Source organism: Dromiciops gliroides, chromosome 2, assembly GCF_019393635.1.
Source record: "Dromiciops gliroides isolate mDroGli1 chromosome 2, mDroGli1.pri, whole genome shotgun sequence".
In the NCBI taxonomy this organism is placed as follows: domain Eukaryota; kingdom Metazoa; phylum Chordata; class Mammalia; order Microbiotheria; family Microbiotheriidae; genus Dromiciops; species Dromiciops gliroides.
Window position 1 is genome coordinate 375,257,092 of NC_057862.1, and position 19,410 is coordinate 375,276,501.

The 19,410-nt window shown below is 41.6% G+C and overlaps 1 protein-coding gene across 1 annotated transcript in view; it reads right to left on the reverse strand.

Moving 5' to 3' along the window:
• LOC122738925 (signal-regulatory protein beta-1-like) overlaps nucleotides 1-18,652 on the reverse strand; it is a 29,853-nt gene extending 11,201 nt beyond the window's left edge. The window contains 6 exon segments of the mRNA XM_043980803.1: nucleotides 5,464-5,811; nucleotides 9,265-9,385; nucleotides 12,779-12,891; nucleotides 14,824-14,931; nucleotides 17,430-17,747; nucleotides 18,574-18,652. Of these exon segments, the coding sequence (XP_043836738.1) occupies nucleotides 5,464-5,811; nucleotides 9,265-9,385; nucleotides 12,779-12,891; nucleotides 14,824-14,931; nucleotides 17,430-17,747; nucleotides 18,574-18,652 (1,087 nt within the window).
• Nucleotides 18,653-19,410: the final 758 nt, after the last annotated feature.

Consider the following 19,410-nt stretch of genomic DNA (forward strand, 5'->3'; position numbering starts at 1 on the left):
AACAGAACTAGGAGTACTTGCAGAGACAGGTTTGAGCTCAGTGTAAGAAAATGTTTCCCAATGAATAGAGCTATGCAAGGTGGACAAAACAACACCCTGAGGTTCTCCTTTACTTGAGGTGGTCAAGAAAAAGTTGGGTGGCCTCTTCTATAGTGAAACGGATTAGACTAGATTTCGAGCCAGGTCTATACAAGATACTCACTAAGGTACTTTACTATTATGCGACTTTCTGGTTCTTTGAGTTCTTATCTTTAAGATCCCAAAGCCAGGCCTGACCAAACTAAGAAGGAAGCTAAATGGTGTGATTGGAAATCTGCATAATGATAATATATTATATAATATTTTAAGTTTTGCAAAAGTAATACAAAGGAAGATCTCAGAAAGGCCTGGAAAGACTTTTATGGACTGATGTATAGTGAAGTGAGCAAAACCAAAAGAACATTGTGCACTGTGACAGCAATAGTGTTTGATGAAGAACTGTGAATGGCAATTATTCTCAGTAATACAATGATCCAAGGTAATCCCAAAGGACTAATAATAAAGCATACTATCCACCTCCAAGGAAAGAACTGATATTGATTGAACATAGGCTGAAGAATGCTATTTCACTTTCTTTCATTATTTTCTTTTATTCAAATTTTCTTATACAAAATGACTAATATGGTAATGTTTTATATAATTGCAAATATATAATCCATATCTGATGCCATACCACCTTGGGGAGAAAAAAGGGGAGGGAGGGAAGGAGAGAGATAATTCGGAACTAAAAACTTCATTTTTTTAGGTTATACATTACAATAATGTTAAACATATTTCCACATTAGTCATGCTGTAAGAGAAGAATCAGAAAAAAGGGGAAAATGCAAGAACGAATAAACAACAACAAAAATAGAAATATTTTGCTACAGTCTGCTTTCAGACTCCAATAGTTCTTGTTCTGAATGTGGAGAGCATTTTCCATCAAGATTCTTTTGGCATTGTCTTGGATCATTGTATTGCTCAGTAGAGTTAAATCTATCACAGTTGATCATCTCACAATCTTGTTGATATTATGTACAATGTTCTCTTGGTTCTGCTCATTTCACTCACCATCAATTCATGTAAGAATTTCCAAGTTTTCCCAAATTCCATCTGCTTATCATTTCTTACACCACAATAGTATTCCATTACATTCATATACCACAAGTTCTTTAGCCATTCCCCAATTGATGGGCATCTCCTCAATTTCTAATTCTTTGCCACCACAAAAAGAGCAGCTATGAATATTTTTTTTACATGTGGATCCTTTTCCCTTTTTATGATCTATTTAGGATATAGAACTAGTAGTGGTATTGCTGGATTAAAGGGTTTGGTTTTATAGCCTTTTGAACATGATTCCAAATTGCTCTTCAGAATGGTTGGATAAGTTTACATCTCCACCAATAATTCATTAGTATTTCAATTTTCCCAGATCGCCAACATTTATAATTTTCTTTTTTTGTCATATTAGCTTATTGAATAGTTGTGAGGTGGTACCTCAAAGTAGTTTTAATTTAAATTTTTCTAATCAGTAGTGATTGAGATCATTTTTCATATGTCTGAAATCTGCCTGGAACTCAAAACGTTAAATAAAATGTTTATTGCTATTATAATATAAAGTTTTCAAAGTGATTCACTTATATTAGCTCATATAAGATCCTCATATGAACCCTTTGAAATAATTGCTGTTATTATATACATTTTTTACATAAATCATATTGAGACTGAGAAGTTAAGTGACTCGTTTGAGGCAGAAATTAAACGGGTCTTCTTGACTTCAAGTCTAATAGTCTAACCATCGCAGAACTTAGCTGACCTCTAGTTTTGACTCTCCCCCTCAGACTAGCGGTGTGACCTTGGACAAGTCACATTCCCTCTCTGGGTCTCAATTTGCTCTTCTGTCAACTGAAGAATTTAGACTCTATGCTTCTCCATGATCTCTAGCTCAAGCTGGAGTAACTAGAGATTTTATACATGAGAACATATTTATTGAGTATGGGTATTGAGAACACTTGTAGGATTTGGCAGTGGAGAAACAACAGAGCTTTGCAAAGTGTATGATGTAGTAGATAGAGAATAGACCTCTGTCAAGAAGTCCTGGGTTCAAGTTCTGCTTATGACAAGAGGAGACAGAAGGAAAAATCTGAAGTTGTGATTGCTAGATTGAGCTCCTTTACTGACAGGAAGAGGACAATGAGCTGAAGTGACTTGGTAGGAGAATCAATTTTATGTTGGAAGCAGTGACTTCAGCATAATCCAATGTGTTTTACAGGTGTATAAGCAGGAAGGCCAAGAAGGCTTGGGCCTCAGATCCTTCCTTTTTATAAAAATCCACAATTGGAGTAGATGATGTCTAGGGTCCCTTCCAGCTCTAACACTGTGTATGTGCTAAGAGTTTGCTCAAATAGGTTACAATCTGTAGCCTAAGGGTGCTTCTTATGTAAGATATGCTATGATTCCAGAGGCTCTGTATTCCCATGGGATCCCCAGAGGAAGATGCAGCAGAAGGACAGGCCAGAAACTTCAGGGAAGGAGGGCTTCCATGCTGAGGGAGGGCTCAGGCCAAGCCTCCTTCATTCTTCTCCCAAGCTCTACCTCTGATTTCTCTGAACTCTGACACCCATGTGGTTACCTTCCCTCTCATACACATTTTCACTTCCTTTTTCTGTGATCACTTCCCCAGTTAGAATGCAAGCTTCTTAAGGACAGGGCCTGTCTTTTTTTTTTTTTTTTTTGCTTCTATTTTTATTCACAGTACTTAGTCCTGTAACTGGCATAAAGTAAGTCCTGTGAAAATGGATGTGGGACTCTGGGCAAGCCACTTAACCCCAATTGCCTCACTAAAATAAATGGATGTGATGAGTACCTTGATTTGCTTGAGCCCCCCCCTAATTATCCAGGTCACCCAAGAAGAGCTATATGGGGACTGGCTGTATTAGCAAAGACACAAGACTGCTTGACATACCAACAATCCTTTTCAGTGACTCAGAGTAAACCCAGCTGCATATGCCAGAAATCAGCAACTCTGAAGCCAGTTAAGCTTATACCAGCTTTGAAGCAGACCCTGAGCCATTTGTTGGTTTATGGACCTTTAAAAGACGTCCTTATCTTCAGAGACTCCCCTAACTACTGGCTATGGGACTCTCTGACACAAACTATTTTATGGCTTTTGGAGACATCCCCTTATCTTATTGTTTCTGTTTAAGCCTTGAACTGCCTGGCCTGATTATCACCAGGAATGTCTTCAGATTTGTATATAAAGGGGCCATAATTCTGACACCTGGATCTCTTCACTCCCCCCATTTCCTGTATCTCCCCCTCCCCTTGGGAATGGGGGTCCCTGCTTCATTCCTTTATAGTCCTTCCTTTGTTTGAAAAGTAGAAATGCCTCACTCCTTCTGACTTCCCCTTTGAACAGATATGAACTTTGTCTCACTCATCCAGCTTGTAAATTCCTTCTCAGGCAATAAATGCAGTGATAACTTTTGTAAACTGTGATAGACTCTGGTTCATTCCAAGCTCCTTTTGGGGTTTCTTCCGCTTAAAATGTTCACAGGGGTTTTTAATTTGGCAGTGCTTAAATAGATGCTTGTTAACTGCCAGGTGTAGTGGGCCAACCAGGCAACCAGCCTGGTCAACTTGGAAATAGGCTAACTTGGAAAAAAAGGAACCTGTCTTAGCTTTATTGTTGATCACTTGGCATCTGACCCATGAATGGCCACTGCACATCCAGCCTGAGATAGGAAAACATGGTTTTAAGATAAATAAGGCAAACAAAACCTACAAATATGTTAACTTGACCTTGGGGAAATATCTTGATCTCTCTTGGCCTCAGCATCCTCATCTTCAAATGGAATGTAAAAGGCTACCTCACAGTTATTTTGAGGATCAACTGAGATAACATCTGCAAAGTGATTTGGAAACCTTAAGTATATGCAATTCAATAAAGGTTTATTAGGCACATTCTGTATGCCAGGCTGGGGCTAGAAAGAGGTTCAAAAGACTGTCCTTATCTCAGGGAAATTACAATCCTAAGGAGGAGACAGCCTGCAAACAAGTTGTATGCAGGCTGAAAGGAGAATGGTTTGGGGAGGGGGAGAGACTTGAAGCATGTTGACCCAGCAGCAGCTATTGCAGCGATCCAGGCATGAGGTGATGAGGGCCTGCACCAGGGCAGCATTGGTGTGAGAGGAGAGAAGGGGCACAGTAGAGAGATGTTGCAAAGGTGGGATTGACAACGGCTTGGATATTGGGGAGGGGTGAGAGATGGTGCAGAGTGCAGGAGGACTGCTAGGTCGTGAGCCTGAGGGACTTGGAAGATGGTATTTCCCTCTACAATAATAAGGAAGATGGCAGGGCGAAGATTCAGGGGAAGATGATGAGTTCTGGTTTGGACCTAGTGAGTTTACAATAGTTACTGGACATCCAGTTTGAGCTGTCCGAAAGGCATTGCTGTCTATCATCGTTAGGAAGTTGACTGGCCTTCGAGTGACCCCCTGGCTACTGCCTTTCTGCCTCTGCCCTCTGTTCCCACTGAACCTTCTTGGCCCCTTCTCCCTCATCCCCCCTCAATCATTAACAAACCTTCCATTACCTTGGACCTCTTTTTCATGTTCTACATTATCTGATGCATAAAAGCCTGACTTTCCAGAAAAGACCACAGCCCTGGACGGCCTCTATGATCCTTTGTCCTGTTTCTTTCATGTTTCCTGACACACAGGGCCAAGAGAAGTTGGCTAACTCCTTGTTCCCCACTGCCCTTTAAGTCTACTCTGTTATCATGGCTCAGCCACCTTTCTTCTGTTGAAGTTCTAGCCAAATGTCCATATCACTGTGTCCAAACCATGTGGTCTACTGACCTCTAAGTCATTCTCCCTTCTTTCTGAAAGAAGTAAGAAGCTGGTTCATAACCATTCTCTCCAACCCAACCCAGGCCTTCATACCTGGGGGCCTCAATGTACATGTTAATGTCCCCTCCAACATCATCACCCATCAGTTTATCAACATCCAAAATTTCCAAGACCTATATTCCTTTTCTTTTTTTCTCCTTTTTCTACCCACATGGATGGTCATACTTTAGACCCCCAAGCACCTATAACTGTGCCACCATCAAGATTTCTAACTGGTTCTCAGACCACAATTGCCTGAGTTTGGAGGAGGGATTCCCAAAGCAACAAAAGTATTATGGGGTAGAACATGCCATTATCCCCCATTCCAGGAGGCCAGTGCCTTGGAAGCTGGTGTACAATCAAGGAGCTCTAAGGCCCAGGCCTGGATATTTCATACTCTCCCATGTTTGGAGTATCTTGTCCTACTACTACTTTTATTCTTCAATCTCAAAAATAGACTAAAAAGAGACATCTCAAAAAGAGAGGCCTCTGCTAGATTCCTGGGCCTGGCATTCCTAGCAGAAGAAGGACAGGAAGCCCAGGGCTCTGTACTTACCTGTCACAGACAACATGGTGCCCCTACCAGATTTAACTTCAGTGTCAGGATTCCCCTTTTTGAACTTCACACAGTAATAGGTGCCTGAGTCCTCTGCAGTGATTTTGCTTATCCTGATGGAGAAGTCTTTGTTGTTGGCTGATGGGTCAGCTGCCTTTATCCTGGGGAAGAAGTCTCCTTTGAAATTGTAAATTTCCTGTCTCTGGGGTCCTTTCCCCTTGAACCATTTCACTGGTCCTGCTGGTGGAATCCCAATAACTGTGCAGTTCAGGGTGACTGTCTCTCCCTCTGCCACAGAAATGGGATCCTTGGGCTGCAGCACCTGGATCTCCTCCTGGCCTTGGGCTCCTAGAAGGAAAGATGAGGTTTGACACAGTTTTCCTGCCTGGATCATCCAGGATTTTGGCCTGAGTCTCTGCATGTAGCTTGGGTTATATGCGAGGTATCCTGATTCTCAGTCTGGGCTGGAGAACAGAGAGGGAGTCGGGAGAAGGCTTGTAATTCTGGACCAGAGATAATGTTAGGGAAACATGCCTGAGCTCAGTTTAAGCATCACCTCCCATGTGAGGTAATGCTCTCTTCCCTCTTACCACACACATCTCCCTATATCACAGGACTATCCCAATGCCTGAACCTATTTCTCCTTTTTGTCAATCTTTTAAAGTTTTTCTCTTCTTGCATGTTTCAGCTCAGCTAAGTTGCATTTCTTGAACCATTCCCAAGCCCTTCACCTAAAAATGATCCCTTCCTCTTCAGATTTTCCTGGACCACATTGATTGAAGCTCTCTTTTCATTCATTCATTCATTCCCCAGTTCTTTAGCATCTACTGTGCTTGGGGATAGAAAGGTAAAAGTGTGGGCAGCTAGGTGGTACAGTGGATAGAGCACTGGCCCTGGAGTCAGGAGTACCTGAGTTCAAAAACCTGCCTCAGACACTTGACACTTACTAGCTGTGTGACCCTGGGAAAGTCACTTAACCCCAATTGACTCACTAAAAAAAAAAGATAAAAGTATAACATTCTCCACCTCTGAAGGAGCTTATTCTATCACACTACATCTTTCTTATATATTTGTTGGTAGGTGACATTTCCTTTCTAGTAGAAAGTAAGCTTTTTGTAGGTAAGGGTTATATCATTTCTCATCTTTTAAAGTCCAAGTTTGATCACAGTACCTTAATATATTAATCCTTAATACTAATATCAATAAAACAGTAATAATAATTGGCCTTTACATATTGCTTTAGGATTTGCCATAACACTTTCTATAACTTAACCCATTTGATCTTCACAGCAGTCCGGAGGGTTAGGTTACTATTTTTGCAGATGCAGAAACTGAAACACAAAAGTTAAGTGACTTATCCAGAGTCACACTGGCAAATCTCCCTGACCCAATTTCTACATTCCATCCACCCTGTTGAGCATCTCACATGTTTACTGAGATGACTTAACTTGAAGACCAAAAGGTAGTTCTAATAACGGCTGATTAACTAGATGTATTTGGTTGAGATATGTGGAAATTTATTTTGATTTGGGGACCCTATCTTTAGGCTGAGATTAGAAAGCCTTAGGCCCTCAGGGTCTCTTCTGTGTGGAAGGTGCTAATGCCCCCTCCCCCTCTGCTTCAGCTGAGCCAAAAATCCCCTGTGGGCTGCTACAAGATGCCAGGTTTAGACAGCTAGGGGAAAAAAGCCCCCCAGCTCCCTCAACCTGAGGGGGAGCTATCTGAAGATTCGGATAGCCTGTGCTGAGGCACGGGGTGCTCGAGCATTCCCCCCCCCACAGCCACCAGCCCTGGATGGCAGATTATCTTGGTGTGTGGGTGCAAAAAGCCCCGAGATTTGAGTGGAGAAAAGAGATATAGATAGATAGATAGATAGATAGATAGATAGATAGATAGATAGATAGATAGATAGATAGATAGATAGATAGATAGATAGATGATAGATAGATAGATAGATATAAATAGATAGATCTAGACCTGGGGCTTAGACTGGGGGAGAGGCGGAGAAGAAGACTAGAAGTGGTTGATGAGATTAGAAAGGTTGGATCCGACAAGGAGACGGGGTGGACAAGAGGACTGGAGGCCAGCAGATGAGAAGGAATGGGAACAGAGAAAAGAGAGGCCGACAGGTTATACGTTTTATTTCCCTCTATTCATAATTTTAAATACTATTTCATAAATAAACTCTGCTTTGATTATTTAGTTAAGAGGCTTCTTAATCTTTAGCTTATCAATTTGGGGAGCAGTGTGGTGGAACTTTATAAATGGCCCATGTTAATTAATAGCAGTCGGATAGCCAAAAATAGTCAAGAGTCCCAGAATTAGTCCTCCAATAGATTAGTCCCCCCAAATTAGCCAGTCAATTAAAAATATCCTACATTTTTAATGGTGACCACGGCTAGGACTAGGGCCCCAATTATAATTTTTCTAACCTATAATTTTTCATATAAACTTAGAATTTTTCATAAGTCCAGATAAGAAGCAAAGGAGAAGGAAAGGGCAGAGCTTTTAGACCATGATCACTAGGACCTATTGAGAGGCATGGAAGCAAGAAGTCAAGGAAAGAGGGGAAAAGGAAATGGTGTTTGAAAGGGGACAGCAGGAACTAGTGAATGAGAAATTATGAAAAGCTAGAAGTGAGGAGAGAGAGGGAAGATGAGCACCAGGGACTCTGGTATGGCCATTTATCCTGAGCCAAGACTCAGAATTGGAAAGTCTTCCTTTTACATCCCCAGGACACTTGACCTGGATGCCTTCTGCTCCAATCACTTCTACTTTTTCCTATCTTATGTCTGCATCATATTCCTCCCTCAACATGTTGTTGACTTTCTGGAGCAGAGGGACTAAGCTGTTCTACACCATTGCATCTCTGGTACCTATTCCAGGACTTTACATATATTAGATATTTAAGAAATACTCAGATAATTGAATTGGAAGATCCTTAGAAATCAGGTCAGAGGGCCCGGGGTCAAGTTCAGCTTTACCACTTAAGAATCATATGATTTAAATCTTCAGCATCTATGAGTCTATTTCTTCACTGGTTAAATGGGAAATGAGATATTTATACTAACCTACTTCATAGAGCTATCTGGGTCCAAAATTGTAAATTATAAAGCCTTTAGACATGTCAAATGCCAGTAATATATTATTATTATTAATTATCATCATCATCATTATATAACACTGTGCTATCATTTGAGGTCCAGACAGATTCAGAGATTTACCCAAACATATATTCAAGTTAGTGGCAGACATGAAAACTAAATCCCTAGGCTTTTGATGGTTCACTCCACCAGCTCTTGTAACTACACCACACTTTCTTCCTGTACCTCTATTGATGCAGAATATGTAGAGTTTTCCCAGTCACCTATGGAAAGTTCCCGAAGTAGTAACAGTAGGAGAATCTCATCACAAAGGTAGGACCACTAGACTTGATGTCAAGAAGAGTGAAGTTTGAATGCCAGCTATGTTGTTTTCCATCTTTTGTAACAGAAACACACCTTTTCCCAAGTCTCATTTGCCCTATCTGAAAAATGGAGACAATAATACTTGGGCTCTCTATCTCACTGTACTTCTGAGAGGAAACCATTGTATAAAGAATAGCATTCTAGAGAAAGAAGAGATTTAATGTAAACTATGGGCTCACATATTTTCTAGTCTTTTTCAGTATTAGCCTGACCCTGAAGGTCCTTGGGGTGACACCATTCACAGACAACCACCCTGCCAGTCAATAATTGTCTGTTCCTGATATATCACAACTTTTGGATGCTTTGCTCTTCTGCCCCAGGGTTCCCCACTCACCAGAATGGCCAAGGAGAAGAATCAGCAGGCAGGAAGCCAGAGACGGACCAAGTAGGTAGTGGATGCTGGATATTAAACATGTCTCTTGGTGCTTCCTCTCTGTATCTGATTCTTTGCTGGTCTGGATTCATAGAATGGACAGTGGATCTTCTGCAGGGAGAAATTGGAGGCAGGCATACTGCCCTCTGCCTCTGCTAATGGGTAACCAGTTGGGGTAAACGGAACTTCTTCTTGCCTGAGAAATGGGAAGTGGGTAGGATTTCAGTTCAACTTCCTTCAGGCTCTTTGTCTCAGGTCTAGCTCTGAATGCTAACAATAGTCCCATTTTTTATGCAATTCAGATATGTCACTCATTTTTTAAAAGTCATGCAGTAACTCTCTATTGACCTAAAGAGAAAGCACTTTACTCCTTAACTTGACTTTTAAAGGTACCTACAGTCTAGCTCCAATCCATTCTTTCCTAACATTATATTACATTACTCTTTTGTGCATTCAACATCTCAGGAATAACCCAGACACTCCCTGCTTTATAAAACTCATCCTAGCATCTCCTGTAACAAGATCACCAGGGGAAACGGTTTTATAGAAGGAGAAAAGATGGGGATGGAGAAGAGAACCATGTAGGATACCTATGTCTAGAGGGCATGACATGGGTGAGGGTCCATCAAAGGAGCCTTCAAAGGAGTACCTAATATGCAAAAGGAAAGTGAGAAGAAAGTGGTATCCATAAAACCTAGACAGAAGTGAGTCTCAAATAGAAGAGTGTGATCCAGTGTCAAAGACAATAGAGTGGCTGAGAGAAGGAGAAGTAACAAAAGATCATTGGATTTGGCAACTAAAGAAGCATTGATTACTTTGAAGAGAAATAGTTTCAGTGGAAAGATGAGGTGAAGAAACTAGATTGTAAGGGATTAAGAGGGTTGAGAACAGAGATAGTAGAGGACACCAACTGTAATGGTTTTTCAAGGAATTTATCAAAAGGGCATTATGGAGAGAGTGGGAGTAGGTAAGGGAGTCATTGGCTCATTTCCTGTAGCAGCAATGAGGTCCCACTTGAGGTTGTGAAACATAAATTCATAGGAGCTTCAATCAGAATGGTTGTAAGATTTTCTGCACATTCTGCACATTTTTTTCATGTGTGTAGGACTGAAGGTAGTCCATAGTGGTAATGATCCAAGGCTGAAGTTTGGCAACCATTTCTATGAGGCATATCAGACTCATGAGAAGAGCACAGTATAGAGTTGAATTGGTTTACCAAAGGTTAAAGCCTAGGAGAAGAGAAGAGAGGGCCATGTGCATTGGAGATGGCCTGATAGAGAACTGAGGGGTCAAGGGATGAGGAATCAGAGTGAAGACAAAGAGTAGATTTTCGTAAGGGAAGCAGAGGGAGAGGTGGTAAGGTAATAATAGCTTATGCTCAGATAAAGAGATTTCAAAATTCTTGAATAAGACAAGGTGAAGTGTATAACCATCTTTCTGTGTGCCTGAGGTAGTGTGGAGGCACAGGTCATGGGAAATAAGTAGGTTGATGAAGTGAATGGCTAGGGTGTTTGAGGGAGAGTTAATATGTATGTTGGAATGACCTAGTATGGAGGAAGGGGCTGAGGAGCGAGAGAAAAATGTGAACTAAACTATAGAAACTCATGAGGAAGGAAAGGAGAGTGATCTGAAAGTCTGCAGACAATAGCTATAGAATTTTGATTGGTTAATAGATGTGAATCACATGAACCTTAAAGGAGGAGAGGATACTGAGTAATGGCAGGTAGGAGAGAAGCAGGAAAGTGGCAATAGAGCAAGGAATACTTCTAACTCACCTGCCTCAATCAGGGAATGAGTGAAGATATATATTGTGAAGTACAAGAAGATCTGGTCAGTGAGGCTGTCATTAACTAAGGGCAAATTTCATTAATATCTTGAATATGGAAGGAGTCATAAAGGAAAAGATTTAGGATGAAAGGGACAGTTGTCCATCGAACCAGGCATTGCATGAGGGCACAGTACAAGGTGTGGGTATGTGACTGCTTGGAACTTTGGGGTGGGAGAGTTGAGGGAGAATGAAAGGAATAGTTGGGTAGTGGGGGATGAGGAATGAAGTTTGTATGATGACCTTCAGGGGAGGAGTTTAGAATCATGGGGATGTGTAGTATATGACCAGGTCTGCCAAATGTTTGTCACTGAGTGGATGCCCCTCTATACACAGAGGAGGCTGGAGATTGAACTGGAGACAAGTACAACATGAGATGGAAGCACAAGGTCAGCTGGTCACATGGGAGGCTCTGGTTCATTACTCCTCTTCCTCTGAAGGTTGGAATTTAGGCAGGAGATTGTGTAGCAGGAGAGGAAAGTTGACCCCCACACAGCAGGAGATGGAATACCTGCTCCCTACTGACTTTCCTCTTCTTCCCTGAAGGGACATACTCAGCATGTGATGGGAAAACTTTTTACACTGGAAGATTCTTCATATGCTGGTTGGGAAGTCATGCTGGCAGCAGGAGATGGAAGTTGTCTGACCTGGCACAGACTGAATTCTACCAGAAACCACCAGCTCTTCTTTTCTCAGGGAACATGGGAAGTAGGAGATGGAAGGCATTGTGGTCAGAGGAAGATCTTTGCTCCTCTTCTCACTTAAGATGAAGAGCCTGCTGGGGACAGAGGAAGTGGAGTCTCCAGGTGGGGTGAGTAGCTTTTGGACAGATGAAGTTGGTCCCATACCCCTCCTTTGGAGGATACAGATTAGCATGACCTGAATAACAGGTATGTTGGGGTGGTGTTACTATGGGGCAGTGACCGTCTGTCATCAGCAGGAATTGGCATTGTTCTGGGAATGAGGCACAATGGAAAAGGTGAATCTGTGGGCACAATCCTCACAAGGCATTGGCAGATACTACCAGGTATGGAAAGACCTGAATGGAATGGACACTTTAGAATGTTTGATTCTAGGGGGAATATAGAGGACAGAGAAAGACTCTATCATTATAGGGCTCATGAACTAGAGAATGGGGATCTACAGTAGGCATAAAGGGAGAACGTATAATGAAGAGAGTGAGAGAATCTTCTCTGGAAAAGAACATAAAAAATGACATTAAAAAACCTAATGAATAGGACTAGTTGAAAGGGAAGGGGAGAAGGGGGACTCTACTTGATGGAGAGGCAAGAAAGGAGGGAATAATTAAGTAACTTCATAAAAGCAGTAAAAAGAATTAACAAGCAACAACTCCCAAAGGGAAAGGCTTGATAAATGGCGGAGTGAATGTGGACTGAGGGAAAGAGAGCAGGTGAGGAATAGGTCCCCATTTAAAATTAATAGCTAATAAAAACTAAAGCAGACCTTGTATTTATAGCAGAAGGGAATTGGAAAAGTTCTTAATTTTAATAAAACCTAATTATTAGAGACAAATATAGGAACATGTCAAACTTAACTTTCATAACACTTAAATGTAATTCATTTATAATAAAAGAAAATGAAAAAAGTAACAAATTGGATAGGAAAACAAATCTACAATCCATTGCTTACAAAAAACACATTTAAGCAGTCAATGTCATAAACGAAATAAAACTTGGGGAGATGGGGAAAATAACCTTTACTGTGCATCAAGTGAATTCTTTCAAACTGCAATTGCAATCGTGCTAACAAACCAGAAATGAAAGGGGTAAACAAGGGAAACCGTGGACTATGTTCAGTCTTTTTTCAGCTGTGTCCATATCTTCATGATACCATTTGGGGTTTTCTTGGCAAAGATACTGGAGTAGTTTACCATTTCCTTCTGCTGCTTATTCTTCAAATGAGGAATCTGAGGCAAACAGAGTTAATTGACTTGCCCAGGGTCACAAACCTAGTAAGCATATGAGGCTGTATTGAAAGGCACTCCAACAAATTGAACTCTAGCTGCCCCAACACGGAAAATACATATGCTGCAAGAACATAAACAACAAACCATTATCAGTAATGAACGTAAACTTCCCAAATATCTTAGATCCAAATTCATACAAGGAAACATTAACCAAACTAACTGATGGAGATGGAAGCAGACTAAGAATCTGGATGTGAGATGTGAGAACCCTCTTGTTAGCATTGGCTATGATATCACAGCACCTTGGGAGATAGCCTAGGAACCTTAGGATACACTATGACAAAGAAATTAGGTTGATAACCTTAATGTAGTGGCATTATAGTGGCCAAATTATATACTGCATTCTTTTCAGATTGCTTAATTAATTAACTTTAAAAGGAAAATATTGAACAGTTTTTCTTTATGCTTAAGGAAATCATGGCATGAACTGCATATAGGCTATATGGCTGTAGTCCTTCAAGTGGCTCCTAGCATATCCCAAAAATGTCTTCACATTTGTTCTGCTGCCAATGGTGGACATGATGAGAAAGAACAAAGAGAAGAAGAACAAGAAGAATAAGAAAAAGATGACAAGAAGTAGAAAAAAGGGGGGGGGAAAGGCGGAAGACGAACAAGAATGAAAGCAGGGAAAATCAAGAGCAAGGTAGGAGACAAAACAAGTACAAAAAAAGGAATGAGAACAAGAAGAACAAGCCCAGAGTCCCCCACAGAAAAGGGAGGATGAGGTTAATAAGAATAGGAGATCAGGAAAAGTAGGAAGAAGAGGAAGGAGATAATGGTGATGGCAGAAAAGAGAAGGAGCAATAGTGTCTCTGGAAGGCTCACAAGAGCAAGTGATCTTATTGGTTCTAATCCATGTCGTTCTCTCTTCTATGCTGGGACTATGAACAGGGAGAGAAACTTCAAGAATCAGAATCTGCCTTGTAGTGTGCACCTGAAGCTTAGATCAATGCAATGGGGCCAAGCTTAAACTGGTATCTGCCTTACCCATGACCTCTAGCTCTGGCTGGGCTCAGAGGAACCCAAGGGAGCTGGTTTTGGGACCAGCTCGTTATCAGCCAGTAGCATGAAGGAGGAAACTCTGTATTCTCTCCCAGGCTAGGACCCTGACTGAGCAAGAGGAAATTGAGCATTAGAAGGTAGAAACAGAGGAGCTCTTGAAGGAATGTTGGCCCCTGAGACATAGGAGAAAATAGAGAGCAGAGGTTAGTCAGGACCAATCCCCTAATGATCCTGACTTTGACATCCCCTCACTATCTTCCACTGATCCTCCCCATTTTCTCCATCCCCAATATCTTCACTCGAATTTCTCTGCTAAAGATTAGGAGCCTTGGGGGCAGCTAGGTGGTGCAGTGGATAAAGCACCAGCCCCCTGGATTCAAGAGAAACCTGAGTTCAAATCCAGCTTAGCCACTTGATGCTTTCTAGCTGTGTGACCATGGGCAAGGTCACTTAAACCCTCATTGTCCAGCAAACAAACAACAAAGAATTAGGGCCTCTATGAGGATTTTAGGAGATTACTCCCTACTGCAGGAGACTGGAAAAATATCTGCTAGTGCTTTCCCATCTCCTCATGCTTCTGTTCCAAAATCCCTCAAGAAGGGTGGAAAGGTCAGATCTACTGCCTTTTCATCACATTAGTGACTGGCACCTGGGGCCTCCCTCTCTGAGCCCTGATCAGATGCTCACATCAGATACATCATCTCACCTGTTGTCTTCACCTTCCTGTGGAGAAAAGAATATGGAGAACTGAGCAACAGCAGAACCTTGAGTCCCAGGAGGAAACTCCCAAGAGCTGTGCAGGGAACTGCTGAGCCTAGAGGTCAAAGGGACAAAAGGAAGCAGCAACTGAGAGCCTGGCACAGGGACTATGTGAGCCATTGAGATCATGGTACATGTTGGGTGTCTACTTTCCCCAAGGGGGCTAAGTATGCATAGCCCAATCCATTGATTTTCATGATCTTCAAAACTCTTGTGGATTCAAATCTCTGCTCTTGACGTGCCCTTGGTATTCTTCCTAGGCCAGGCCTAAGGGATGGACTGCAGAGAGAAGATTCATTTGGCTTCCATGTTCTAGCTTCAGAAAAAGCCCTCAGATGATGTGATAATTCTTTCTCAGAAGAGGAAGTGTGCCCTCTGATATCTCAGGTTAAAGACTTTACAAAGACCGGGCAGTTTTCCTCAATCTGCCAACTGCTCTGTGAATTTGGGAAAAAACCTTCAGTAGCTTGACTTGTTCTTCCATCAGGAGGATCTGTCAGCTTCAGAGCATTGACTGTGATGGGTTTTCCCTTATCCCTTTCATCCATCCTCTAAGGGATGAGTAGAGTCACTTGGTTTGGTTAGGATCCAGAATTTTATCTCTTAAGAGATTGTAACATAATCTCCACACTTAATTGATGGGCATCCCAGCAACGTCCAGTTCTTTGCCATGACAAAGAGAGCTGCTATAAGCATTTTAGAATATATGGGTTCTTTTCTAGTTTCCCAAATTATCTTCAGAAATAGACCAAGTAGTGGTATTGCTGCGTCAAAGGGTATAGGTAGCTTAATACTCTTTCAGCATAATTCCAGATTACTTTCCAAATGCTTGGATATGTTCATTTCCAAGAACGAATTTGGTTTTGTCCCAATTTTTCCATATTTATCACTCTCTTTTTCTCTCATTTTACTCAATTTGGTAGGTATAAAATGATGTCTCAGCATGTTTTCATTTGCATTTCTCTAATACATAATGAATTTATATGACTATAAATTGTTTTGATTTCTTTATCTGAAAACTGCCTGATCTATTCTTTGCACATTTATCAGAGAATGCATTCGTAAAGTCCAGAAAATGGACAAACAATAAATCACGCCTTTGAATTATACTGTATCTTGAAAAGTGTAAATGCACCTTGAAAATTTAGCAATTGAATCTCAAAGGCTGGTTCCAGCTGGCTCCAGACATACCTAGGGTTCAATCAACAAATTTCAATAATACCTAATTATATTTCACTCCTGCATAGAACCTTCAGTTATCTTGCCTGATGAATCAACTCTTTGCTTATGGTCTAATCATTTAGCACCTTAGGATTCCCATTGGCTCCTTTCTTGTTTATTTTTCTCCTGTCAATGGAAGTGTCTCAGTCCGGTCTGTATTCAGTGACTCTAGACTTGGGAACTGGGAACACCCTCATGAGATGTGAAAAGCAACATATGTCATCTACATGAGTGAAAGATGTTGAACCAGAAAAGACAGGGAGGTGAATTCTCCTTGATGGTTAGGTCGAATTCTAGACCTGAGATTATTTAGACTGTGGGGAATGGAGTTTGCCTGACAAGTGACAGCCTCTTTGTAACTTCTATGTAGACATGCTTGACAAGTAGTGCCCTTACCATAGTTTAGTGGCTTTCCTTGTTTTCCTGCCTTTCAATGTGTGTGGCTAACTGATGCCCACTGGACCATGTCACTAATCATAAGATGCCCATTCCCTGGAAGAAAGCCTCTTCACACAACTGACAAGATTCTGGAGGTCCTAGATCCCATGGATCATAGTTCAGTACTTAGGTTCATACCACACTGTCCCATTGGGACTAAGATACAGAATACCAATGCTTAAACCCTCTTCTATTTACCATCTGTGTGAATATGGGTGAGTCATTCCCCTTTTCTAAGTAAGATGGCTCATAATCACTGCCCAACTTAAAAATCTGAGAGGTGTTGTCAGTAGCACATGAAATACTAGCTGTAAAAGGCCTTCATAGTTTTTTAATCATTAAAGTATTTTATTATTTTTCCAGTTACATGTAAAATAATTTTCAACATTTGTTTTCATAAGATTTTTAGTTCCAAATTTTTCTCCCTCCCTCCCTTTCTTCCCCCCTCCCCAAGACAGCAAGCAATCTGATATAGGTTATATATGTACAATAACATTAAACATATCTCTGCACTAGTCATGTTGTGAAGAAGAATCAGAACAAAAGGGAAAAAACCTCAAAAAACTAAAAAACAAAAGTAGAAATAGTGTGATTCAATCTGAATTTGGAATCCACAGTTCCTTTTTTTTAATTTGGAGAGCATTTTCCATCATGAGTTCTTTGGAATTGTAAAAAACCTTCATAAACTAAAAAGCTCCGCACTCATTGATGAAGGAAGAGAGTTAAGGTCATTATCATATTGGGTAAGGTGAGCTGTTCTTTGTTTGAATGGAGCCAGAGCTCTGAACCTCCTCAACAAGAGTCAAATAGAACTTCTCTGATTGGGAACAGAGATGAACTCATTTAGGTCTATTTGATCCAAAATTCTCCGATTGGGACCAGAGATAAACTCACCTGTGTCTATTTGATCCCTATCCTTGGCAGCAGCTGAAGCTCTCAGTCTCTCATTGATAGGAGGCTGGGCATCATGGGACAACTGACAAGTGAAAACAGTGTCCTTTCGCAGAGACACGGGGACCACTAGTGAGCACTCAAGGCTGTAGGTGCCATCCTTGTTCTTACTGGGTGTAATTGACTTCTCTCCTCCAACAATAATGCCATTCTTCAGCCAGGTGACATTTAAGTGGTTGGGGTAGAACTTCATCACATAGCAGGTGGCTGCCATCCACTTTGTGTCAAATAACAGACTGGAAATGACAATTTTTGGTGAAACTAGAAGAAAATAAGGAAGAGTTAACATAGCAAAGAGCAGAAGCCCTGACTGATGACAGAGGCAGAGGGGAGGTAACAGGAAAAATATCTTGGCAAAAATGACAATAATCACAACTTTGGAGTAGGTGCTCTTAGGTCCCTCTGCTCTGAATAATTCCTAATACAGGGGACATTAGTTATCTTTACTCCACTGAAAGCTCCTGGAGATCAGGAAGGGTTTTATTTCCGGAAGTTGAGTGCCTTGCCCATACAGGTCTACTTATTGTAGGAAGGAACTGTTACTTCATTTGTGCAGGGACCCACCTTCCACCAAAACAGATTGCAACCAGCATAGCTCACCCTAAGGAGCTTCCTCAGGCACATACATTGAAAAGATGTGACTTTCTAACAATGTGTCAGAGGCAGAATTTGAACTCAGACCTGCCTGATTCCAAGATCAGCACTCTGTCTCCCACATCATTGTAGATGCTTAACAAATGCTTTTGAATATAATTGACTGCAACCAACTGAGGACATAATGCTCCCCTCTCTCAATTACTTCCTTATGCCCTGAACCTCAGATCTCCTGAGGGGAAGGGTCTTTTACTTGAGGAAGAGGCAGGGAAGTGTAGTGGATAGAGTTAGGGAGAATTGGTTCCAAGTTTTATCTTTGATATATGAATTGATTTCGAACCTTAGGCAAATCACTTAGCCTCTCAGTGCCCCAAGATAATATCTCAAAGTCTGAGTTCAAGAGTTGCCCCATATGCCCCAGAATCTCCTGCATGGTGGAGGAAATTTCCACCCTGGGAGCTCCCCCCAACACTGATGACATCATAGATCTGACCAGTGATATCACCATATTCCTCCAAATGATAGCCTTGTACCTGACCATCAGGGGCCAAGGTGTCCTCTTTTCCAGTCATGGTTCCTATTACTACTTCCCTTAACTCTAACAAAAGGCCATATGCATTGAAGTTGAGGGAACTTTCCTGTCATGGAAGCAGCCGGAGGAAAGGAAAACATTTTTGCGATTGCACCAGCCTGTTTGGGATTTAAGGAAGGTAGACCCAATTCATGCTCACAGGGAACTGCCCTACTTATCATTTCATGTAATAGAAATGACATAGGGAGAATATGTCTCAGTCCATAAGTCTGAGGTTCTTTTTATCATGCCAGGAGGTTCAACCAGTAGCTGTCCAGCTCTGTCAGGTCTAAAACCTGACCTCAGTGATTCTCAAACATGGTGGCTTACACAGTTTTATTTACACTTACACTAATCAAGGGTAATGCAAGCACAGGCACCTGTGAATCCATGAATGTACCCCACCCTGGAGAAAGGGCACCATGGCCATGGAATCTGCTCCACTGATGGTGAGGGACATGAACTCAACTCTGGTGATGCCACAACCCCACTATACCCACCACCCAGGACTTTCTCTTCACCAACCTATGGTCACAACCACTGCACTCAGGACCCAAGGGACAATGACTCCTGATAATGTACCCACTACACTGCTGACTATGGACAAAAGTACCTCCTATAGTCCCCCTCCCCTGCTTAGGGGTCCCAGAGCCCTCCCCATTTCTATATTGGACTCCTTCCCAAAGTCCCCAGCTCTTCACCTGCCTTCTCACCCCCAGCACAGTGAGCGGGGTCTTGGAGACATACCCCATGCTTAGC